General features: G+C 39.3%; 1 protein-coding gene across 1 annotated transcript in view; it reads left to right on the top strand.

Moving 5' to 3' along the window:
* Nucleotides 1–25,313, top strand: part of CRCP (CGRP receptor component) — a 29,334-nt gene that overhangs the window by 1,124 nt on the left and 2,897 nt on the right. Inside the window, exons 2-5 of the mRNA XM_027690893.1 lie at nt 2,489–2,525; nt 4,891–4,989; nt 8,170–8,264; nt 18,185–18,242. Of these exons, the coding sequence (XP_027546694.1) occupies nt 2,489–2,525; nt 4,891–4,989; nt 8,170–8,264; nt 18,185–18,242 (289 nt within the window). The remainder of the gene's footprint in view (nt 1–2,488; nt 2,526–4,890; nt 4,990–8,169; nt 8,265–18,184; nt 18,243–25,313) is intronic.

The following is a 25,313-nucleotide window of genomic DNA, read 5'->3' as shown; positions in this document are numbered from 1 at the left end:
TTACCTTGAGTAGCCCAATATATTTTAGTGATGCTGCCTCTTTTAGTACCAAAGAGGAGGTGCCTCAGAGGTAGAAGATGTGGGGGCTGAAATTTGGAGCTGCTGGTGAACGTTCCTTTAATTGGAGTGGAACAATTTAGTCCATTTTGCACTTAAATTACTGTAGGCATTTAATCTTCCTCATCTTTTACCTCCTGCTTGATGGCTTTCATAGAGGGAAGTTTTGCAATTAGGAAAATTGCTCCAGGATTTACCCTGCCAGAACTATCTGTTATTAGAGAAAAGAACCCCCCAGAAAACATTGCTTTTTAAATATGCACCATATTTGAAGCAGTAGACTTAAAAATGTGAAGTGTCAGTGATATTTGTAGAGTTGTGATGCCATATACTAAGGTATTTTTTGATATATGCAGCAGGCCTCAAGAATATCTTGGTTTGGACTAAAATTTGGGCAAATATTGCCTGTTTAAAGATTCTATAAAGTGTTTATGCTTCTGGCATTACTATGAAAATTCTTTTCCTTTCTGCTTAAGTCTTAATCTCATAAAAATTAAGCACACTGTTCAGTTGAATGCTGAAAATATACATTAGAATTCATTATTTAGAGTTCATTATGTAGAATTTCTTGTTTCCTGAATGTAAAATTGATAGTTGTTTCGTGAGAGAGAGGACTGAAGAAAATTTTTTTTCTACTTTATAAGTTCTGCAAAAGTTCATCAGTTCATAATTTTGGTATTTCAGCACAACAGAAATTGTGCTGAAACACTACGAAAATAGTCATTGTGTTTTCCTTCTCCGTGCTCTTGACTTATAAAGAAATAGGGTGTGTAATCTGAATTATTTTTTCCCGTTGGTCTTTATTCAAATAAAAAATGGTTGACAGTATTTTTTTTAAATGCCTTTTTTGTTGAAGATTTGAGACTGACTCATTGGCTGTCCAAAGGAAAAAAAATAAGTATTTTAAAATGCCTTTTTTGTTGAAGGTTTGAGACTGACTCATGGCTGCCCGTTGTTCGAAGGAAAAAAATAAGTATTTTTCTGAATGACAAAGTGGGTTTGAATGAAAAAAGGAAGCAGTTGTCTTAAATAATTTAGCTTCAGATTGATTCCACGGGCTCATTTGCATAGGGGTGTATTTACTCTATATGACCCTTTCACTTACTCAACTGCACAATTCCATATGTAATTCTCCTATAGCATTATTATTTCTAACAAAGAATGTCTTTGATCCGTGGGGATTTCTGTAGCCAGAGCCTGAATGCAAACATTCTGAAGAATTGCATTTACCTAACAACGAAAGCTATATGGTTTGTAAAACATGAATGAAAACTAATGCGTGCCTGAGCTCACTTGCTGAAGTTTCACTCCAGTCAGCAAATGGAAGTTGAAGTTCATCTCAGCGTATTTTAGAAGGTCCTTTTCATTTAAAAACAATGATAGAACCTGTGGAAGTTTGTGGACTCATTTAACTCGTTTGAAAGTGATGAACGTGACAGTTCTATTCAAACAGTCGACGGTGCTTAACAACACATTGTACCTTTTTTGTTCTTTTTTTTTTCCCCCATAAGCTGCTGCACAGACCTGAGAAAGGCCTTTTTTTCCTTTTGTATGGAAACTTTCTGTTGTTGTGGCTACTGACTGCTCAGCAGAACGTGTTGTTCAGGGAATATAGGATGTTCCCTGTCAGGTTTTTCCTCCCTTTTTTAGTTTAAAAATATAAAATTACAACATCCAGTAGTAATAGAGGCCTGATTAGTCTAAATATGTGCTTGGCTCTGCAGTCACCCTGCCAATGGTGGATAAGGATTCTTGCTTAATTGGGACTGAATTAGTGGGGAAGTGTTTGGTTGCTGGAAAATGGGAAACTTGCCCTCCTGTTAAAGAATTAGGCACATAAAAATGCAAAAAATAAAGAGGAAATGCAGTAAGTTTGTTTACTCAGTAAAAAAATTGACTGATAAATTAATTTACCCATGTGCCCTATCTATGTCTATACAAACACATATGTACGATGTACTAAAATACTCATTGTATTTTCTTTCTCTGTGCTCTTGACTTATAAAGAAATAGTGTGTGTAATCTGAATTATTTTTCCCATCAGTCTTTATTGAAATAAAACTAGAGGCTTGTTTTGTAAGGAAGAGGCAAAGCAATTTGGTTTTAGTGTGTGAAATTGGGTGAGTGAATAAAAGGGGGTGGCTGAGTAAAAGGAGTGAGTTGTACAAGTATATTGTGATTTATGGGGCAAATTATATGTGCAAGATATATTCTATATTTATGTCATAATTCTACTAACAATGTGGAAAAATAAGATGGCAACAACTTGGTAATGTAGAATCACCAAAAATAGATTTCTTGGGGTTTTCTTTTCTTAAAAAAACTTAATCAAAATAGTGTCTGTTCTTTAAGAGTCTGCAGGACTCAGCAAAGAAAAACTTTAAACAGTTTCATTTGCAACATAATTAATTGTTTTCATCTCTCCTTTTAGAAAAGATGCAAATGCTGCTTTGCTGAGTAACTTTGAGGTAAGTTTATCTGCATCCTGGTTTTAAACCAGCAGTTTAAAGCTGTCATCAGTCCCTTGTATAATCTTTCGAAGCTGAAAATTGGCAGTGGCAATCAGCAGGACCTGTAGGTGATTTACACCCCCCTGCATTTGATTTGTTTTTAAGAAAACAAGCTTTTAAAAGAAGATTTGGAGATGGTTTTGCTAGTAATGGATACTGCATTATTATGTTTGGTCCTGGAATTCTTCCAGAAAGTTTAAACATTTTTCAGCTGCTGGAATCAGTGTTTCCTATTTAACTCAATTGTTGTGATGTGCAGTCTCATCTAAGAACCTGTAACTTATCAATGCAGAGCTGTATTAAAACCAGAGCTACTGGAAATGTAGTTTTGTACCCTTGAATGGTTGACAGAATTTTTTTTAAAGCTGGTCTGAGGTCTGTTACTCAGGATAAACACTCCTAGAAGCTAGTGATGTACCTTAGGCTGGAGTCACAAGGAGGCTACAGTACCCTGTCAGAGCAAACAGTGAATATTGGCATTCATATAACAAAAAGTAATCTTATTCAGAACTTATCTACAGCAGAAAATAATTCTCCTCTCTCCTCAGTAAAGGTTTTTTTAGTGAGGTGGAAAGAAATGTCGTGGTCTTGTTGGTTTAACTTCAGCCAGGTAATACAAAGATTTCAGTGCTTTGTTTATTAATGTAATTTCTGGAACAGTTTTAATAACCCAAGTGCTTTGTTTATATTATTTTATTGCTGAAGCTGTTTTTTATTGCACAGCTGTTTCATTCTGTTCTGAAATAAATCTTAAAGTGTTTTATCCTGAGCTGCATCTGCCTGTGAACAGCAGAGCAACCATCTGATGACTGTTAGAAGGGCTTTAATGAGGCACTTGGAAAGAACTCTCTTGCCTAAGAAATAGATGATACTATGTCAGCCAAACTAATATTAAGTGTCTGTCTGTTAAAAACATACTATTGCAGTAAAGAAAATAGCAAGTATGGCTTTTCAAAGTACTGATTCTCTTAAAACTACCAACACCTTTCCATTGGCTCCTCTTCCCAGTTGCAATTTGACTGGCACAGCCAACATTCTCTAAAGTGAGGTGATACTTTGCACAGAAAGTGGTGTTTGACAGGAGTATTCAGGACTGACACGTGTGTTCCATGCCTGCAGTTTTTCTGTGAGTTTGGAGTTGTCATTTTGTATTTTGTTGCCCCTGGCTGCATTTTCTTCAGATACTTATTGGGTAAAAGTTCACAGCTCAAGTTTTGGATTTCAGGTCAGGATTGGCAGGGGTTCCTTTTTCATAGAAGATGCAGTGTAAAGTAATTGCTGGATTTATAGCTGATCATGTTCATATTCCTCACTGTCTAGAAATGCTTTTTCTTATATCTGTGGTCCTGTCAGTTTGGAATGCCATTGGATCTGGATCTTGAATTAAGCTGGTTAAAAATGAGGGGATAAACAGTAAGAAGTGGTACTTTGCTGTGGGTGTTGACTCTGGATATACTGTAAAACCAGAAGCAAAACATCTGAAGAAATATCATTTAATATAGGAATAAAAGAGTAATGTTGATGCTGTCTGCATGTTTTGCTGCATGTCTAGGAATGATGAATCTCACTCCTCTGCTGATATTCGTTGCATCATAAATGTGAAGACAACTTCATTACATGCTTTTCAAGAACGTCTGCTTGTATTACCTCGTGCTGAAAGCTAATTTAATCTTTGTGGTTTAACATACCACAACACCATGCTGGTCACTGTAACATTTATGAATAACTCCACTGGAATTTATGATGGGATCATTAATCTCAGGAGCATCTGTAGGTCAAGCCTTGAATTAGTGGGTTCCTGGCAGTGTGACAGGTGTAGAGTTTACTTTTATTTTGCAAACAATGGAAAAATGCCTCTCTGGGAGGCAGGATATGTATCCAGTTTAATGTTGTAGGTGCATCTGTCATAACAAATCCAGTAGAGCCGTAAACTGCTGCGAGATGTTGCTTCAAGCATCACTCGTGTAAATGGGAGCTCGGTGCCAGCACAGCAGGGCATGACCCAGCTCTGTTCAGAACAGGAGATAAACAAGTCACATTCCTCCTGGCAGCTTCTCCTTTGGGGCTCTTGGGTGACATTGAACAAGTGTTGAAAGTCTGTTTAAAATAGTCACAGTTATTAAAAAACAATTTACATACCTATTCATCACTCTGGGGCCAAAACATTTGCCATTTCAATTGCTGGTGCATCCACCAAAACAGCCACTTTTTTTTGCTGTTTGGTTGATAGGATTTTTTTGTTGATCATTTATGTTTTCCTGTTATAATATTTTTAGGTAAAATACTCTCAAGTGGTCTAAAACACTTTATTTTTTCCCCTCAGGTGTTCCAGTTACTCACTGATCTTAAGCAGCAGCGCAAAGAGAGTGGGAAAAACAAGCAGAGCTCTGGCCAGCAGAATCTCAACACAATCATGTATGAGGTGAGTAACACTATCAAAGTCCTTTGAAAATTAGCCCAAGCTGGAGAAATTCGCATCCTTAGGTCTGCATATTAATAATTCAGTATCAAATTTCCCCTATTAAGAAACACAGTAGAATATTTGATTTGCCACTGGTCTGTGGTCAGTTTGTTCAGGTTGCAGGGTAACTGTGCTCTCAGGGCAGAGGCATGCAGCTCTTGTTATTAAAATCTATCACAAGAAGAATTTTAAACCCCCCTGGTTTTGAACTTTGTAGTTTTATGTGGGTTTTTTTTTTAATTCCAAATATTCTATCTTTTTAATACACAGGGCAGAACTTGCAGTCGTCTAAGGAATTGATATCATGTGATCAGACAGATCACATATGGCATTTTTTTATTAACAGAATTAAACTAATAATATCCTACTAAAATTAGATTATTTTAAATTCTATTTTTTTTGGTCAAAAGAAAAACAAAATCACGTGTGCAGATAACATCAGCTGGACGCCAGGTTGGTAATAAATGTTTCATCTCCTGCTAGGAAGAGCTCCTCAAATCATATAATACAAATATTAACATTTTAAATATCTCAAATTAGCAACTTAGTACGGACTTGCAGTGTGACCCTTTGTGTCTGTACTGGAGAATTGCATGAGCAGCACCGTGGTGGACAGTGAGCTGAAAGCACTTTGCCTTGCTTGCATGAGTAATTCCATTAAGCACTGGAACTGCTCATGTGAATAAGATTTGACCTAGGCTCTGGTTTTGTTTTAGTTCTGGCTTTGTTTGAAAAGGTATAGAGTTTGTAATTCCCAAGCCTCGTGTTCAACAAAATAGTGGCTTACAAAAAAATCTAAATTAAACCTTCATGGAGACTGACAGTCTCTCCCTGTACCTCTCTGAAACAGCTGAGAAAGATCCTGTAAGTAAATTTTATCAGGATGCACCTTAAAGCTTTAATTGCCTTGTTGTATTTCTATATGTTAAATACCCATAGGATGCTTGGTTTTGTGCATGGTGTAAACTCTGTGTCTATTTTCTTTATATTTGCCTGAAAGGAAACCAGAATTTGATCTTACAGGATTGTCTGTTCTTGCTGAGTGTGTCTTCACGAGCTCTATGCAGACTTGTATCCATTGGTACTGAAATATGAAGGGAACTTTGTTTTGCTGTATATTTGTCATTTTCATGATTTGAAATTACCAAGAAACAACTAAACTGGAAAAGAAATTACTCCTATTAAATAATTCTGTTACATGACAATATGATGATTTCATTCCAGTCGTCACTGGTGAATAACAACTTGATTTCATCTGAAAAGGTCAGTCAGGGCTTACAGAAAGGAGGTTTATCCAGCGCCTTATTATACTTTTAAATCTATTTCTCAGTAGTCCAGTGAAACTGGTCCTGAAATTTATGTTTCATCAACTCTCTCTCTGTTAAACAGGATGAATTATCATGTGCTGTTGAAGCCTGTTTTGCCTTACCAAGCATTTTTAAATGAGAGCAGATTTTAATGGAAATACACTGAACATACATTTACATATTTTCTTGTAGATCTTTTTCTCCAGTATCTGTTGTTTTCTGCTCTGTGAACACAATTCAACTTTTTTGGCTTCTGACTTTTCAAATATAAATATTCAGCTTAAAGATTTTCTGACAAAGAAACTCAGAGTATTATGGGAGTATTATTATTATTGATAATCTGTGCATGGGATATCCTACCACACATGTGACTGATTTGCAGTGCATTAAGTGCATCATGAGTCAGTTGTGTTGATATTTTGAGCTTTAAGTGCTGTGCAGTATCAGCAGGTGAAGATTTTCTTCCTAAATTCCAGACCAGCATTGGCAGTGCTCTTTTAAACCCTTCAGCTGCTGATTCACACAGTGCAGACGAAGCAGGGATTTCCTTGACTTTTAAATTGAGGCTTATTATTTCCAACTCTTCATTTTGGGGTCTAATTCAAGCAACAGTAAATACTAAAGAAGACTCTAAGCTACTTCCAGTGAAAAGTCAGCTGTGAACTGGATTTTGCGTGGGGGTTTTTATCAACAAATTGGTTTTTTTACTCAGGTCAAATTACATTGTGTCTTGTCCATCTGTTAGATATTGTGTTGTTTTAAATAAAGCAAACTAATGTAACATCTGCAAAAGTTAGCTGAGGTTAGTGGGTGTTACATGCAAAAAAATGGAGCAAAGATAAATTGTTTCAAGTCAGATAAACATTTCTAATAGTACAGTGTCCTTTCAGATTTCATGGCAACCCACCTAATCTGCTTCTGTGAACTTCAAGAAAGCATTGCCAAATATGCAGATAAAGGATGAAAACAACCATAGATTAGAGAGCTTAAAGAGTGATTTATGGGTTGGCAGTGAGAGTATCCCTGGCACTGAGCACAGGAAAACTTGGCAGAAGGTAATGTGGGTTTAAGGATGAATAGGAATTCAACTTTCCTAAGTGCTTTTAAAAAACAAAAGCAAAACAATAAAAAAAATAAACACCACAGTAAACCCCCAAGCCTCCCATCTTGGTTCTTTTTAAAATAGCTGCAGATCTGTAAATATTTATTGGTTTGAAAAGGAAGAGTAAATAAGTGATACTGTCCAGCACAGCTGTGTGTCTTGATCACAGTGAGATTAATAATCTCATGACCTGAGATTATTTCAGACCAAGAGAGCAAATGTCTTTTCACAGAACAGCAGGTGGGTTTTTAGTAGACAGAGCTAAAACTCCCTCCTTTGCTGTGCCCTTCAACGTGCAGCTTTGGGCTCTGGACAGGTCACATAAGTGCTGGTCCAGAGCCACAGAGGGAACAGTCACAGCTGTATTTCTCACCTGGGTGTGTGGGGAGCTGGCTGGGTTGTGTCTTTATGGAAGGAATTCACTGGGGCTTTGTGGATAAGTATTAATGTAGTTTCAAATACATGAAGTTGTAGTTAGATAAGATTTCTTACTCAGAAAATTTCAGTATATTCTTATTGAAGACAGAACAGTCTGAGTGACCTGTCTCATCTACGACAGCACTTCCATATGTTAAAAAAAAATAGAAAGCCAAACCCCAAAACCTGAGCTGACTTTCCCAATTTTTCTGAGTAGTACTGAGGAGGCTTTTCAAGATCTGCTTGTTTCATACACGAGTGGTAAAGCAAATAGTAACTGTGCAATGAAATGTTCTTTCTTTCTGTCCTTTGCAGACACTAAAGTACATTTCAAAAACACCCTGCAGGTACCAGAGCCCCGAGACTGTGAGAGAATTCCTCATTGCAATGAAAGGCCATAAGCTGACCAAGTAAGTACAGATGTGCCTTTGAACAGAAGTATAAACTCATGGCAGTGTAGAAAAACTGATCCCCATGTACAGTGTGATAATCTGTCTGGTTTTAATGCATGTGTTTTCTGCCAGTATTTAAATACTCAGCCAAACATCTTTTCCTTCGGTCATTAATGAGTCCTACATGAATGAGGATTTCCTTCAGTGGGCTTGTGTTTATCAATGTATTTCTCAAACAGATTCTTGTCAGTATATTGATTTCAGAATGGTTTCACATGGTCCAAGCACAAAGAGTTCATAATGTGTTTTCTGTGGAAAAAGTTGTAAAAAGGTTTTGAACACAGTAAGAGAACTGCAAAAAAAAAATCCCCCCCTCAACTCATCCTTGGTTTGTTATTATCTTATTTTTATGAATGTCCTTAGGCAAAAATGTATTAATTTCTAAAAGGCAAAAAAAAAAGCAATAAGGAAATAAATTCCTGGGAAGGATAAGTAAATAAAAGTGTAGAAGTATGGGACAGAATGTTACTCTTAATTTTTATGTGAATCTGTGAACCCCAACTGCTGCAGATCATCTCTCAGGGTTGGGCTCTCTCCTTGAGTTTAGGAAAGTAAGATGTTTGTCTTTTCTTTATGTGCTGTTGGTCCACTCATATTTGTATAACATTTATATTTATATACATTTCAGTTACCAAAATATCATGTCAATCAACCTTCCACCCTCCCTCTGCAGTTTCTAATGAGGCTGAATATACAGTTCATTCTTATTTGGGGAATTTCTGCATAGAAAATAAAAGATTTCCTTCACAGTTACAAGGAGACTCAAAGGGCATTTTCCCTCTTTGGCAGTGGTGTGAGGGGCTGTTCACAGTGCTTGAAACACATAATCCTCTTGAACCTCTGTGCAGAGTGTGAGTGAAGCCTGTTGTAAACAGTCAGACCCAAAGGAATGGAACCACTTGGCCACTTGCTCAGAGAGCTCCAATGGCTCATCTGATTTTTAAAGCAGAAAGAAACTAATATTTAGCTGCTTCTAAATGACTCCTCCTTCACTTCAAAGGGGTGGTTTATGGTTTATGCTGTGTAGACACTGATGGCATTTTTCTTCCCTGCTGGAAGGACTCCCGAGGAGTTTATCTCCTGGGAAAGAGGCTTTTATTAATTTGGTTGTATCACAAAAACAAATAATACAGTGAGACATCTGGAGGGTGCAGTGCTACAGGGCAAGTTTTTTACCCTGTCCAAAGCAGAAGTTGTTGAGTAGAAAGCAGATTGTCAGCTATTTTGTTGACTTTCAGTGCCCCCTCTCTACAAACAATCACTCTCATCCAGGATATCAGCAGCTCTGGGGCTGCTGGAATTGCAGACATAGGAGTGCTGGTACTTGGAAGCTTTGTCATGGATGTTGGAACTGGGCTTGTAGTGCTTGCTTTGGTAGAACTAAAGTTGCCAGGTCAGTATGTCAGTGTTTAGTCCTCATTTTATATAGCAGGATACTAATTTATGTAGTGGGGAAGGTGTCCTAATTATTTTCTGACACAGAAGTGTTGAAGCATGGAGAAAATACTCTTATAAAAATACTGCTTACTGTAAAGAGCTGGTGGTATGGCAGTGAAAGTGTCTTAAAACTGGCAACAAACTATTTCTTGAGTAAATAGTGAGCATTCTTCATTTCTGGTGATGTGAAACAGTCCTGTTTGAAGTGAAATAGGCTGGTTCTGTCTGTACAGGGCAGCAGTTGAGGAAGGCACCAGCAGAACAATCTATCACAGCAAAAAGGCAACAGGAGTCAGAAAGGCAGAGTAGGATTTTTCAGAGAAAGAGTAACTGAATGATGTAGGTATGAAAGTCCCACTAAAAGTCACAGGGTTTATTTTTGTTTAAAGCTCATTTTTAAACTTCTTTCAGGTAGAATTTGACCAGAACCTCGGGGTTAACTCTTACAAAAAGTCAGGAGAGCTCTGTTACCACATTAGATACCTTGACTGCAGCTGCTCCCCTGCATGGGATCTGCAAGACTGAAGTACTAAATTATTTGAGTCATAACACAGAAACTTCTAACTACAAAATCTCTGTCCCATAGTGCTGAGATATTCTGTAGAGGATCTACCCAAATATTCACCTTCCCACTCCTGCTCGTTCAGTGAGCTGGAATACAGCACTGCTGCAAAGGTTGAAATAGCTACAAGCTTTAAATGAGCTTTTTGACTATTTAATTTTTTTATGGATGCTAGGAGGTGCCTTTGGGTTTAGGTATCATCCTCTCTGTCCTTCTCCTCTGAATCAGTCTGTAAGCTAAGCAAGAGGATTATTCCCAAGTCATTTCCTTGTGCATAATGGCAGAAGGATGAGAGTGAAGAGCCAACTGCTATTTTATGTGACAAATTTACTCTGTTTATGGCTTATCAGAACTCACATTGGGTGGTGATACCTTAGTTTTGTGAGCATCCTGTACAGCTTCTACTTGGTTAATATCTTTGTCATCTGGTAAAGAACTTGCCAACTCTGCATTTGCCATACACTTTGCAAAATAAGGAACAGAATTGTTTAGTGTGATCCTGCCACTTTTTCCATCTTCTAATCTTTTCCATTCAGACACTTCAGTTTAGAAGTGTCAGAGCCCATCTGGCAGCCTCTTCACACCAAAACACAGAAAGCATATGGTGTGCAATTACTATATAATGCACTTGGTGTTAAAACCACTTAAAATAGTAATGCCTGCAAGGAAATTTTGAACTACCCTTTGGATCATAACCAAGGTCATTTCAACGCTGCTCTCTTGTTGAATAAATGAAAAACTAAAGGCTTTGATCATTTCCATTCCGTGGGATGGAGGTGGTGTTTGTATAAAAGGCTTCACTAGAGATTTCATTCCAGCTATCTGGTGGAGAGCTTTCTTCTCTCTCTGAGAGGAAAGAACCTGCAGTGTTTGCTCTCCAGGACCTTCCTTGCATGATCTCTGTAATGACCTTTCCTCCCACGAAGAATAATGAATTCCAGAGTCTTGTCTTTGCTGCTTCCTTTCTGGGTAAGGCAATCCAAGATGGGCTCTCTCCCTTAATCTTTTAGCTGGTCAAACACTGTCTGCTCTCTGAAGGTACCTGGTTTGATTTAAGATAAAGATATATGTGTTAGTTGATGTCTGTCCTCAGACAAATCAATCTGGTTAAAGGGCATGACTGGAGAGAAACACCCCATCCTCTCAGGCTGCTTCCTCTGTTTTAAATTCCTCTGCCTCTAATCCAGGAGGAAACAATTAAACGGTGTCTTCAAGCTCATAATTAGGCTCAGAAACTTCTTTTCTAATAGAAGGACTTTGAAGGTAAGAGAGGGATTTGCAGCCCTACCTAAAAACGCGCTGGAGGCAGGCGGTGGGATGAGCTGCTTCCCCTGCTCAGCGTGTGATTACAGCCCTGGGCACTAGGCTGTGCTCGTGTATGGGAGAATTCCCAGGGAGGGAAGGGACACCAGACACCATCCGGAGAAACGGCAGCAATTGAGGCACGACAGAGCTTTTAATCAAGGGAATTCTTATTTTTCCAGCCCTCCTTCCCCAAGCCTGCAGGACTAACTGTGCAGGATGTGTGCCAGGCTGCACAGGAGGGAGCTGATAGCACTGCGCTGGCAAATGTGCAGCTCCTGTTAAATCACCTCGAGTCATCAGTTATTGCTGATATTTGCTACTCAAAATACCAGATTAACAGACTAACATCCATTTGCTGATGGATTTTTCTCGTTAGTGTTACAGGCAGGAAAAAAAACCCCAAACACTTAAAAGGCAAATTTTAAATATAAATACTAAGGTGTGCAAACAAACCTTTCAGAGTCATTTCAGAGAGCTGCCTTGCTAAATGAAGCAAATTCAAAGACATCTAAACATATATTTCACTGATATAGCCAGTAAGGTTTGGTAAAGCACAGTTTTCTCCACAATTTTTTATCTGTTTCATCAGTTATTTTGGTAAAATTGAAACTGTAGAACTGAGATTTTTCCCTTTTAATGGAAACCTCTGAACTGACAGTGAATTTTATTATTACCTTGTTGAGGCCTCAAGCTTTGGCTAACACCACAGTACAGTAAGCCTTGTTGTACTTGGAAATACAGTATGCCACTAGCAGCTAATTTTCCAGTTTTTCTCCCTGGAATGGCTTCATATTTTGTAAGGTAGGGGGAGTGGAGTTGCATGAAAAGAACATTTATTAAGCTTGAGCTCTGTAATTATGGTTAAATAAAAACTGGCTCTACTTGTGCTTCTTCCTGTTGCTGATAGCCTATCTTGGATCTAATTTTGGAATAACCAAATTTCCAATCACTGCATATTACTATAATTTTAAAAAAACTGGACAGAAACATTGCCCTTTTTGTCTTTAAATCAACACAGTCAGGGAAGTGTTGAGCTGAAAATCGATGGTACTTTTAGAAAGTATTTTCCCTCATTCCTGCCAAAAACTACAACCTCTACAGTATTAGAGGCTGAACGATTTACTTTGTAATTTTTGTCTCCTCCAAAGCTTTCAAAATGAATATTCAACAGCAAGTCAGGATGGTGCTTGGTTAACAATGGCATCATTTAATAGACTTTACAAAGACTATTGTGTTTCCCTCTGGATTGATTGGATATTAACCCTCTGATCTGGAGCAGCGTGGCTCCATTTTTTTTGGTTTTGCATTCAGATAACCACTGTCAGCCCTCAGATTTCATCCTGGAGAAATGTCCTGGGTTGAAATTGCAGAGAACACTGTGATTTCACATTTTGGGACTCCTGTGATCTGGGTTCAGATGTTACACACGAGTTGCCGTGGTCGGCTCAAGGCCGCGGGATTTGACTCTGAAGTATTTTCAGCAGTAATAAAATCCGTGGTTATATATACAGCTGTGACTTTATGGTTTTCCTAGCAACTATAAAACATACATTCCTGGGGATAAATTTGCCTCTGCACAGTCACAGATGTTTTAAGGGGTTTTTTTTTTTAGCTCTGTGTGCTGTGTCCTGGCACTGATACTGTTCTCTCCTCACCCAGGCCTATAGATCTCTTACTAGAAAAGCAGCACGTGCTTGCTTATATATTTATGTACTGTCTAGGAGCTCAGTAGATAAAAGATGGGCAACACCAAGACACCTAATAGGTGATTTTGGTTAAAATATAAATGCTGCAAGAATTTGCTCACTGCTGATGGCATATGATACATTTTGTCTTTAATTTCCACAGCAGAATGTAACTATTTTTATTATTTTTTAGAATTGATGTACTGTAACAAGGTGCTGTCTGTGCTGTGAGGGATGTTAGACACATGACAGTGGGGTTGGTTTTTTGTCTTTTAGGAGAACTGTTTTTTAGGATTACACTCTTGTAAACCCTCCATCCTCAGCTCCTACAACAGACACTCTCCGCTCAAACACAGACCTCAGACCCATTTTCTTGCCCATAACTGCACACATTTTTGTCTCCTGCAGCCTGAGCTTTGTATGTCCCCCAAGCCCACTCCACAGCATTTTGCCCTCAGCTGGAAATGCTGCTCTTGGCTCCAGCTGAGTCCCAGAGCTGCTGGCTGTGGCCTGGAAGCAGGAGGCTCTGCTCAGCCCCACAGCAGTAATTGCCATTTTGAGATTTCTCACCAGGCAGGTCCTGTGCAAGTCTGTAACACGGCCCATTAACTCTGATTAGTGGAATCTTGCTTTTATGTGAGAAAATTACTTTCAGCTGTCACTCATCTTTTGTATGTGTTCTTCTCTTGAAAGAGCAGCTTTCATGTTCCAAACAGTGTTGCTAAAATCCAGGCAGTCCAGAGAAAATACAAATACGTATGTTTGGGGGCAATTAAGCTGAAAATATTCTTCACCTTCTGTTTAGATGAATGGGACAGTTACCCTTTTTATTTAATGAGTGTCAGTGTAACAGACATTCCTTAGAAAGTGTGAAGATGAATTCATAGGAGTTGAAAAAAGTTAATTTTATTTTTTAGATTTAAGGGAGCATGAACTAAATTCAGGCTTATGTCTGTGCCCATGGCAAATACTGCAGTCAGGACTGATCCTGATGCATGTTCAGGCTTGCAGTTTGCCTTCCTTAAAGCTTATTTTTGACAGAATTGGGGTTATTCGGGTTCGAATTTGTGCCTGTGCTGTCAAGAAATTCCAAGTACACAGAGCCCCTGATCCTGGCAGTCAGTTTTTGTGTCAGTGTTAAAAAGATCAGTGTGGTGGGTTCTGAGCTCCAGCTCATACCACATACACTGCTTTGAGGTGTTGAGGGCTCAGTAACCCAGTTTTCTATCACACCAATGAGATTTAGAGACATTTTTTGAGTGTTTGTTTCCAGGGGATACCAAGATTCGTGGCCTCCTGGTCACTCCATTTGTGATGAGCTGGAAGGTCAGAAACTGCACAGGGGGGAGAAGAGCTGGGACCAAACCATCCAGAGGGTCCCCTGGGCTGGTCTTGGATCACACACTTGGAGTCCATGTCTGTGTTCTGGGCAAACAGCAGGAATTGCTGCTCACATGGAACTCCTGAATAAGCAGAGATAACCCTTCATGTACTGCACACACAGGCTTGGTGTTTCTTAAATAATCCTGGGAGCTGGATATTTACTGAGCAGAGGAGGAGAGATAAATGCTACAGTTCTCTGTTGCAGGAGGAGCAGATCTCCCCAAACATGTGGTGTACCCACGTGCGTGTCAACATGTTTGTCCACATCTTCAACTACAATCAGTTCTCCCTTTGCAGTCTTGCAATATTTTTCCAAAATAAAACAATTTTATATCTTCATTATCAGAACAGTGTTTAGGTAGAGCAGCAAGTAACTGGCCTGGTACCAACTTTCAGATGGCAGTTACTGAATAGTTGGTTATTTCTCTGTGTCTTTGGATTCAATCTCTATGGAAATGAAACAAATACATTGCTTACATCGTAATTATGTGTGAACAGGGCTAAAGGTTGTTATGTTTTAGTGTTAATTAGTGTTCACGCTACACAAGCACCTCCATTTATGTAGCTTTTGGGGGTTTTGCACCCTGGTGTGAATTCCTTTGTGATGTTCTGCATCAATTTTTCCAGTAGGGAGCTTTGCTGATGAAAAACAGGCATGAAATCCTTCAGATAACATATTTTAATGACTTGCAGGTTATCTCTCATTCTTCTGTACACATTTTTAAAACTGCAAATCCCCTGAATGATGCCACCTTTGCTGAAATTATGTGTTTGAGATCCCTTTGGCCCTACTGTAAAACTTCTATCAATTCACTAATGAGTTATAGTGATGTTAATGCTTATAAGCAAAAGGTCTTTGAGAAGTGACCTTTTTTATTGTGTTTCATATTTCTTGTCTTCAGGAAACGTGAACAATTTCACTAATTGATTGTTTTAGATGTGTAATTGGTTTTAATTTATTTCTGTTTCCTGCTCTGCCAGTGATCTTCCTGTGATAAACATGATGGAGCTCTACCTGCTTTAAAATACCTCTGGATAAGTCAGGTTTGCATTCCTTAGCTCAGGCATGAAGTGGCTTTGGCTGTTTGATTCAGTTTATTTGGCTCTGAAGTTTTGTTGGCGAGAAATTTCAGAGGTGCTGCTTTGGAAAACAAGAAGATGAGAAAATTTATTTTATGTGTTCTTTTGTAAGATTCAAATAATATGCTTTGTCTGCAGCTGTGGTGGAGCTGTAGGATTGGACTGAGATATGTTTTGCTGCAAAAGAGAAGAAAGACTTGTTTGAAAAGGCTCTGATCTCAGAAGTGGCATGTGAGTGCAGTGCAGGGAGAAACTTGTATAAAGTATGAATTCATTACACAGCTTGTCTTTGTAAGTAGGGCTCTGGGAGGAGGGGGAAGTCTTTTACAAATAGGTGTCCTCAGAGAAACTTGTCTCTGTTTCAGAGGTCTGGAAACTGAGGCACAAACACAGGCCTGGCCAGGGACTAAAAAGCAAATAACACTGAAAGCCAGGACTGGAGCACCAGCTTCTGCACCTCCATTGAGTGCTCCAGGCACTGAACCAGGCAGTTCCCAGCTCTTGAGGAAAAAGCACTAAATCTTTCATGCATTCAGCTGAATTGGCCAGATTTTTGTACAGTGAAGATGGTATTTAATATCTTTACCCAGCTCTGTTCACTTCTACACGGGTGGGTTTTTTCTCATCGACTCCTTAAATGACCTGCTTTCAATTTTAAAGGATTTCAGTACTTGTCTTCTGTCATTACTGAGGTTTTATTTCTGTCCTTTCATTAGTTATGACAGTAGTAGATGGCAGCAGTTATAAATACCTCATCTCTTTGACAGTGAAGCAGCCACAAGTGGTGCTCTCAGCTCAGAGTTAAATCCTGCCACGCTCTCCACATCTCCTGTTGTAAACATCAAGCTGCCAAATAGATCCAAGTGATTAGCATGGGGGAAAAAAAGGAGGTGTATTCGCTGCTTCCCACCAGTGGAAACATATTTGGTTTTCATCCTTGATTATCCAAAAGCAAAGCAAACTAATAGTAAGTAAATAGGAGGGTTTCTTTGAGCTTTCTGTTGTGAATTGTTCATTTAAAAATCACAAGCTTTTCTTCTGAAGCTGACAGTCATAATTAAAACGATTTTCCAGCATTTATAAAAATGATGGCAGAATAACTCAGTGACTAGGTGGGTCAATTAAAAATTGCCTTTTTTTTTTTAGGATTTTGGTTTTGTTGCCAGCAGGTTGGATCTAAAACCGACAGTCAGCGTGTCATCTCTGTGGAGCTGTTTTCTGTTCTTAAGGGCTGTGGTTACATATCACAAAACCCTCTGGTGTAACAAAGTTTGGTATCAGCAGAGCAGTTGTCTTTGCTGAGCCACAATCCCCTCTCTTCTCTTGTTCCCATCACCAAGTCACTTGGAGTCATGGGCATTTTAGCTGAAGAGGGTCTGTTGGATCATCCAGTCTGTGGCAATACAGGATTTTTCCTTCAGGACACATCAGCCAGGAAAATGTGATGGCAGTGCTGCTCATTCTGTGTGTTCAGTGGGTAAATGCAGGGCCTTATTCTCTGGGTGTCAGCTGTGTGCTGCTGAAGTGCTGAATTCAGTCTCTGGACACGTCCACGTGTGTGAATGTACGACCAGAGCAGGGCATTGCTCCTCACAGGCTTCTCCTGAGCCCCTCGGGCTTTGGCCACGCACCAGTGCCTGTCCATGACTGCTGGAGGGCTGGAGTGCCTGGTGAGGGGTTGGATTTCAGGGGCAGATGCTCTCAGAGGCCATTTGAGATGAGATGGTGTCTCTGAGGTGTCTCCAGACACACAGACATCAACCCGTTGGTTGTAAACGCTTGCGTGGAGTGATCTGTGCGCTCTTGAAAGCCAGAAGGTTTCCTTTCTAAGCAACCCACAGGTGCAGTAATCTGGGGGAAAACCCTTCAGAATTGGTTTTAACATGCATCAAAGATGCCCTTTAAATAGTAATAAATTCCAAGATTTAGTTCTTCAAAATTGTAGTTTACTCATAGTTGTCTATTTGTGTTTACTTTGTGTTTGCGACGGGCTAAAAGAATAAACAAGTTATTGCCATTTGGCTGATGGATTGTAACTTCTTTGGTATGATAATTGTTCTTGTGGTTGTGTGTTCACAACAGAAGAGTTTCTGATTTCTGATGAGTTGTTTAGCATTTCTGCACAGCCTTAACAAAGTAACAGTGCATGTTAGTTAATGCTTGTACAGTAATGGTCTAAATGTCTCTGTTTGCCACCTTGGACTAGAGGTGGCAACAGCAGCCTGTCTAAACACACAAGAAAATACTGTGTTTAAAACACCCAAATTATGTCGATTAAACCACACTGCAAACCCAGTCAGAATTATTCCTGGCAGTGGCATTTCATGCCTAAGTTATCAGGAATGTATTTGCATCACACCAGTCAGTTGAGGGGATCCTCAAATTACATAGTAATGTGGATTGTCTTACACTTTGCTTTTAACCAGGGCAGAAAAGCTCCAGCTGCTGAACCACAGGCCTGTGACGGCAGTTGAAATCCAGCTGGTGAGTAACAATGCCTCTGACTGTTCAAAGCTTAAATGGAAGCAGCTTTAACCTTGAAGATCAATTGAATAATTACTTTCTCATGGCCAGTGATTGAATATATCCCTTTATGCACATCTTTACATCCACTGTTTCAAATCCACTCAGCTTCCTGTCTGAGACCTCCTTAGAGACTTGCCCCATCTTTCTTTCAGACAGATTCTCCACCTCTTGTTTGCTTCAGTGTCACATGTTTAAAATGCTTGATGGAGTCACTAAAGGTTAGTTACTAGGGTATTGCAACTAAGATTATATTTGACCTGGGTCTTTTTGCTGCTGCAGCTCTGCAATCCTGTAGTTCACTTTTTGGCAGCTGCCATGACATGGTTGTTTTGGTGGCAGAGTTCTGTGTTACACTAAAACCAAACGTGCTAAAAAGAAATTAATGACTGATAGCGAATTGTGAGCAGTGATGCAGAATGAGATATGGATATAAACAGACTTCCTCATGGAAAGTAGCCATTGCCAATCTGTTAAGCATAATTCTGATGTAAAGAGGGATTGTCACTAAATAGAAAGAGATGATTATATTCCCGGAAGGATCTCCTTAGGAATCCAAACCCCCGTGGTAATAAAGAGCTTGTTATAATCAGGATATTATTTCAATGAAGATCTCTTGCATTGAGAACATCTGTTTGCCATCTTAACCTGAAACCAAAGCGAGGAGTAACAGGATCGTATTTTGCTGCAAAAAGGGGAAGGATTAAAGAGGTACCAGCAGGACTATTTTTCTTCTGTAGCCACAGAATAGAGATTATAACACTGAAGGCGTCTCTTGGAAGAATGTTCCTAGCTGAGGAATTAATGCTGTGTTTTGTGATTGAGGAGATCAGTGTCAATCATCAACTCAACCAAGAGCATTAAGGCTTCATGAGCTGTGCTTAGGCACTTAGTCATAAGCCGTGATGTGGAGCCTGTCTCGTGCCTTTGTTAGCCTCATGTGCTTAGACACAGATTTATTTTATTGCCATAGACAGTCTCTTTTTCCCTTCTTTAAATGCAATAATCTTTTGCTGCTTTCAGGTGACTGTGTGGTTTTGTTCGTGTCTTCCCTCCTCTCCTTGTTAATCCTTCTTAGTTCCTTATTACCTTACCTACCCATAAAATATTGAAAATAGTTTGCTTCTGTGTCATGTTTGAAGTCCAGGAGGTAAATATAAGAAATTTGGGCCTTTATTAGAAGTCAGGTTTCTGTAGAGTGTCATACTTTGGATATTCCAAGGTTTGTAGTGTCAGAGTTAGATAAAACTCATTGCTAAAACTTGCAGAAACGCAGACACGAGATTTGAGTTCAGTGGCAGTTCATTATTTATCCAGAACCTGTCCCTAATGGTCAGTTATGAAAAATGTGATATTCGTACATTTGGGGATTAGCCTGAATTTCTGTTGTCATGGAAATGCTGGGGATGCACTTACTCCTGTTCCATTGCAATTCCCTGTAATTCCCAGGGCTGGTTTCTCCAAAACTAGCATTACAGTGATCTGAGTTGGCTGGGTTGTTAACGCTGTGTTAGATGAAGCCTCCCCGAAATTGCAGTACATTTACTCTTTCATCAAAGTGCATCAAAGTCTATTGAGCTCAATAACTGCTGGGAAACTGCAGAATGGTTCATTTAAGTGAAATCCAGAGCCTGGGAGCCTCAGCAAGGAAATGATTTTGCTGTTCAGTTGCTGTCTTGAACCATTTGGGGTTTTGGTGAGGACAGGGGAAGGAGATTGTAGCAATCACTGAACACACAAACCCTCTGTCTTCTGTGAGTGTGAAATAATGCAGAGCAGGGGAGGCTGCTCTGTTTTCCTTTGATGTCCATGGGGAGAAGATTATCCACGCACAGATTTCATGCAGGCAAGTCAATTCACTGCAGCTGATGGATGGGAGACAACCTACTGAGAAGTGAATATGAGGGTCTAAAATTGCCTTGATTCTCTTTCCATTCAACTTCCCCCTGCCTCTTAAAAGCTGTGAGTTGCTCCTGGAGTTGAATCAGAAATAAATGATGATGAAAACTTCTGACCAGTTGATATAATGCAGGCACATCAGTCTTCTTTTTAAAAAAGCTTTAAACAAAATGCTAAACAAGCCATGTCTATCTCTCACTTGCTCAAAGAGCTTTGATGTCTCAAACTTTTACTCAATGTTGCCTGTCCATGGAATGAAGTCGAATTTACCTGGCAGGCTTTTAATTGCTCATGTGAGAGGATAGGTATATTTATTGTTGCTTTTTTGCCTTGCCAGCTTTTTAGTTTTTTACTCTCCCTCTACAAAATTCCCTGGTTTTAGTTGTATGCAAATAATAAATCAATTTTGATAAAAATATATTTAAGCTAAAAAACAAATTTATGTTGTGATCTTTTGATCCCAGGGTCTTCTGTAAGTCTTTATGCATAAATTGGTGCCATTGTCCGTATTTGTCTTTTCCAGACCGTGTGCCAGGGTTTATTTTCAAACAACAATAGCAACAAAAGGAGCATGAAATTCTAATTCATACCCCACAGGGTAAAACACTGTACACACTGCAGCTATCTTGACCTCCTGTTTTAATCTTTAACATATGTTGTTCCTGGCTCAGTGATTCACAAAGGAGGAAGAAAAAAGACCCTGATGTTCATCTAACCATGACAGTGGTTCAGCTTTGCTTGGTGCTGAACTGTGGTGGGGTTGAAGATTAAGCATCTTTTCTAATGAACAAATTGCTCCATGTTCTTCTCTCTGAATGGAAAAGTAGATTTTAATTCTGTGCTTTTTAAAACTAGATTTCCATCTGTCAAACCAGACAACCTTGTACCTGTGTGCTCTGCATAACCAGGCTGGCAGATTCTCTTTTATTCTTGATTAGAAAGTAATAATGTAAAGTATTCTTCTGGAAAATGGAAGATCTTAGAGGATTTAAAACATTTTATTTTCTCAATATATTCTGCTTTTCACTTGGTTAATTAGCTCTGAGGGACATTAATCCAATCATTCAGTCTTTCACTTTATTTCTTTTTTTATATGTTTTTTTCCTATTAGTGTGTTAGCGCTGAACAATTTCAAATTACTGCTCAAAGGAGGAAATAACAGTCATTTTCTCATCAAACATCTACCTCCTACACTGGAGTTAAATTATGTGCTTGATTGCTTTGGAAGTGATCAGAACCCCTATTTCCTTTATTACTGTAGTTTACTGTTTATTTTTTAAATAGAACTCTTGGCTTATTATTCAAATAAACAATAGCTTTTGGCCCACAGGTTGTTCTGCTCTGTGATGCTGAGGTTTGTTCCCCACCAAATATTACTTCTCCTTCAGACAGTTCCTGAGTTCTTTCATTGCTTTTTGGGGTTCTTCAGTGTGGCTTTATTTATTCTTCAACATTTGCACTGTATTGTCCTGTCTCAGGAGACTAAAGGAAGTAAACATTAGCATTGAAAGCTTGAAAGAAGCACAGCAAGGATGATGAAGTTTCTCATACTTGGCTTTTATTTGGGCAAGCAGAAAAGGTATGGTTTTAATTAGGAAAAGCATGTTCCAAAGTGTTTGTCCTTGTTTCACCAACTAAAAAAAACCCTACACAATTATTTGTGTATATATCTGTTTGTTCATATTTTGTGCTTGCATTTGTACGTGGCACTGTGAACGTACAGATTTGCACATTTAATTTATGAACAAACGCTTTAATCTTTGAAATTATCTTAATAGACTAGCTGTTACTTTCTGATTTACCTCCTCCACAGACCAAATCTTTAAAAGCTTCTGAAAATGACTTTCTGCCACGAGAATTCACCAGCAGGTCTTAACGTGACTCAGCGCTTAATGTCATTCTGTGATTACGTTCTGATTTGGTAATTATGGTTGTTTTGTTCCTCTGAGAAGTTCAGACATAGTGCTCCATTTAAAAAAGCTCCTGTTAAAATGTGCAGCTGGGAAGGGCTGCGTGGAGGCAGTAAAATATCCCACATCCACATTTGTTTAATGAGCACAGCTCTGGTTCCCAGCAGTGGTTCCGTTATGGAACGAGGCATCTGCCAGGGCTTCGTGCTGCACTTGGAGAGGGATTTTGTCTTTGCATTCTCTTACAGCAAGATTCAGGGATGGGGGTCAGATGCCTGTTTCACTTTCCAGGGTTAGAAAGCCCGTGCACAGATGTATCTGGAGAGGAAGAGGAAAACCAGCATCATTTTCTTGAGCTATTCTCCATTTAGTAAACATTTGCCTCATTTTAAGCTTCAAGGCCAGTTAAGTTAGTTGGAGCTCTTAAATACTTGAAATTAAGTCCAAACATAAGCTCTGGCTTAACAGTTGTATGCACAAGGTGCTTAAGCAAGTGAAACATTGGTTTTTAGATCTCTAAATAAAAGTAGCATTGCTCTCAAAGATGAGCAGAACTATGGCTTCAGCTGCCCTCTGAATACTTGTATATGTTGCACAGTTCTGAAAATCTGGCTGTTTTTATCAATACATTATCAATAAAGTAAGGAGCAACTCTGGGCACCCAGGCTTGAAAAGTAAATATGAGCTGCAGAGGGAACGTGCCCCTTTTATTTTTAGCTGTAGGAATTTTGTGCCAATTAAGTTCCCAAATAAAGTTTTCTTGCTTCCTTCCTTGATTCCTTCTTTGGTTGTCTTGTAGATTGTACTGTGTAGAGCATTAGCTCTATATTGTTTAGAGGATTGGGGAACTGAAATGTGAAAATTGCTTCCTGTATGAGTATATTGCAATGGGAATTTAATAACTAACTGTTACGAGTTTGGGTGAAATAGAAGTTATTAGTGAGGCCTGACTTGACTGAATTATCTCGACCACATAGTTGCATTTCACAGATAATTCATCCTGTGTGTGTGTATGAATGACACTGATGTGCTGTAGCATTTGCTACTAAAACCCTGTAGTTATTTTGGGATGGTTTAGACTTGAATGTAGTGACTTGGGAATTATTTATTACGGAAGCCACAGAGCTGCCATGGCTCACTGCCCTTCCCTGTGTTCACTTCCAAAACCCCTCTCTCAGCCCTGGGAAAGGGACATGCTTGTCTTGCTGCACATCAGGGTGCTTTTTATCTATAAATTGTATTTCTGTAACACTGCCTAGTTCTGTTACTTGCCCAAATCCCTGAATATTGAAAATAGGTGGGTCAGCAGCGCTTTGGTTGACGAGACCCTAAACTTTGCACATGGCACAGTCTGTGAGGGTGAGCTGTTTCCATTTGGGGTGTGTGGCACTGCCAACATCAACATCTTAGGTCATACACTTATTTCAAACATTTGCATTTTTGTTTTCCTTAGTATAAACTTTGCATTCCTGACTGCTTATGGTTTGAGTCTGTTGCTTGAGCAGTTTCAGCCAAGTGCAAGTTAGAGGTTAGCAAGGCTTTTTGTTAGATATTTTTTCATAGATTGGTAAAATGCTTGCTAGAAAAGTAGATGCTTGAATACAGTCGTTTCATTTTGCCTCTTAGGCTTTTTCTTACACATAATTTCTCTTCTCAGCACCATATTTTCTAGTACTGTGGGTAGCATTTTGTCTTATAGTTGTAAATCAGAAGGCTGTGAGAACATCTGTTGAATGTAGAAAAAGCCTCTGGGTGACCTTCTGTTCCCCTTGAGATCTGTTTTCCTTTAGGACAGTTTCATTTGTCTCTTTATCTACATGCTGTCTGTGCTTAATTTTTGAATTCTGCCTTTTGGCCTGCTGCTTTGCTGCTTCCTCACTGCCTATGTTTTCAGAAGTCAGGCTCAGGCTGTTTTTTTTTCACTTCCCTAAAGATTGAAAAAAATTGATTTTTATAGTTTATCCTTTTGATCCTTTGAACTCTTGAATGGTATCACAGCAAAACAGCACTGGAACATCAACCTGAATAATCAGCTGTCTGTCCATCCTGCTAAATTTGTGTCTTTTGGTGGTTCCTGGTGTGAGAGCTGGTGGAGAGGCACCAAGAGGGGTGAGCACTTGGTGATGCTGATGCAGTAGTTTAAGGAATTACCACTTCCCTCTGGCAGAGGTTAAGGATCTATCAGCAGAAGGGAATCTGGAGCTACATCCCCCCTTCTCAGAGCAGTGTCTGGCATCTTGCTTTAATGATGCTTTTCTCAGTTACGGCACCAGAGCGTCTGAAACACGAGAGACGATTTTAGTTCATCAACTTTGTGCTAAAGTGTGATTCCTGAAGCTGCCAGGGCAGTCACCAGAGCTCATCTGTCACTGTCCAAGTCGTGTCTGCAGTTTGTCAGCCAGGCAGGGCTCGTGCTCAGCCAGTACAAATGACATCAACAGGGTTGTTCATCCTGGGAGTTGGGGCATTACTCATTCGGAGTGATGTGCTCACTGAGGAACATGCAAGAAAACAGTGATTAGATTCTCACATGAGTATATTCTGTCTTAAATAAGAGTCGGTGCTGATCTAGAACTCACTGTTTTCTGTTTGAGTTCGGATTCCATGCTAATGTTTAACTCTGTCTCCCTGAAGCAAGCACCTGAAGGAGAAAGCGTTCAGAGAAAAAAATATGGAGAGGGGAGATATAAATAGGGAAGGATAAAATTAAAATGGGTGGACTTCATGTCATCCGATAAATCAAATCTAAACTAGGCAAAGAGCCATTTTTCTGAAGATTAGAAAGCAGAGGGATGTGGGGGACATTGGCCACTAAGAGATCAGTCATCCTGCCCAGCGTGATATTGCCTGTCCAAAGCATGTGGGCTGGTTCTTTGTATTTTCCTGCTGCTGTGGGGCTGTCACCTTTAAAATTCAGTGTAACAGTAATTAATAACACTATAATCCAGTCTGAAAACCAGGCTGATAATCCTCTAAGAAACTTAATAGCATAGGGCATCTGTAGAGTAATGCAGAGTCAGCAGGATTGGCACCCAGGAGTGGGTGTAACATACTTTACTTTATCATGGAATCACAGAACCCCAGAGTGGTTTGGGTTGGGAATAACCTGAAGGAACATCTAGTTCCAACCTCCGTGCCATGGAGAAGGACACCTTCCACTTCCACATTTCATGGTATGATGTTAATGGTCGAGGTGTGCTGGTCAGGCTGCTGGGATCATCCC

Source organism: Neopelma chrysocephalum, unplaced genomic scaffold (genome assembly GCF_003984885.1).
Source record: "Neopelma chrysocephalum unplaced genomic scaffold, ASM398488v2 Primary Assembly neopelma1_82, whole genome shotgun sequence".
NCBI lineage: Eukaryota > Metazoa > Chordata > Aves > Passeriformes > Pipridae > Neopelma > Neopelma chrysocephalum.
Note: the sequence above shows the minus strand (reverse complement) of the source record. Positions and strands in the feature narration are given on the sequence as shown.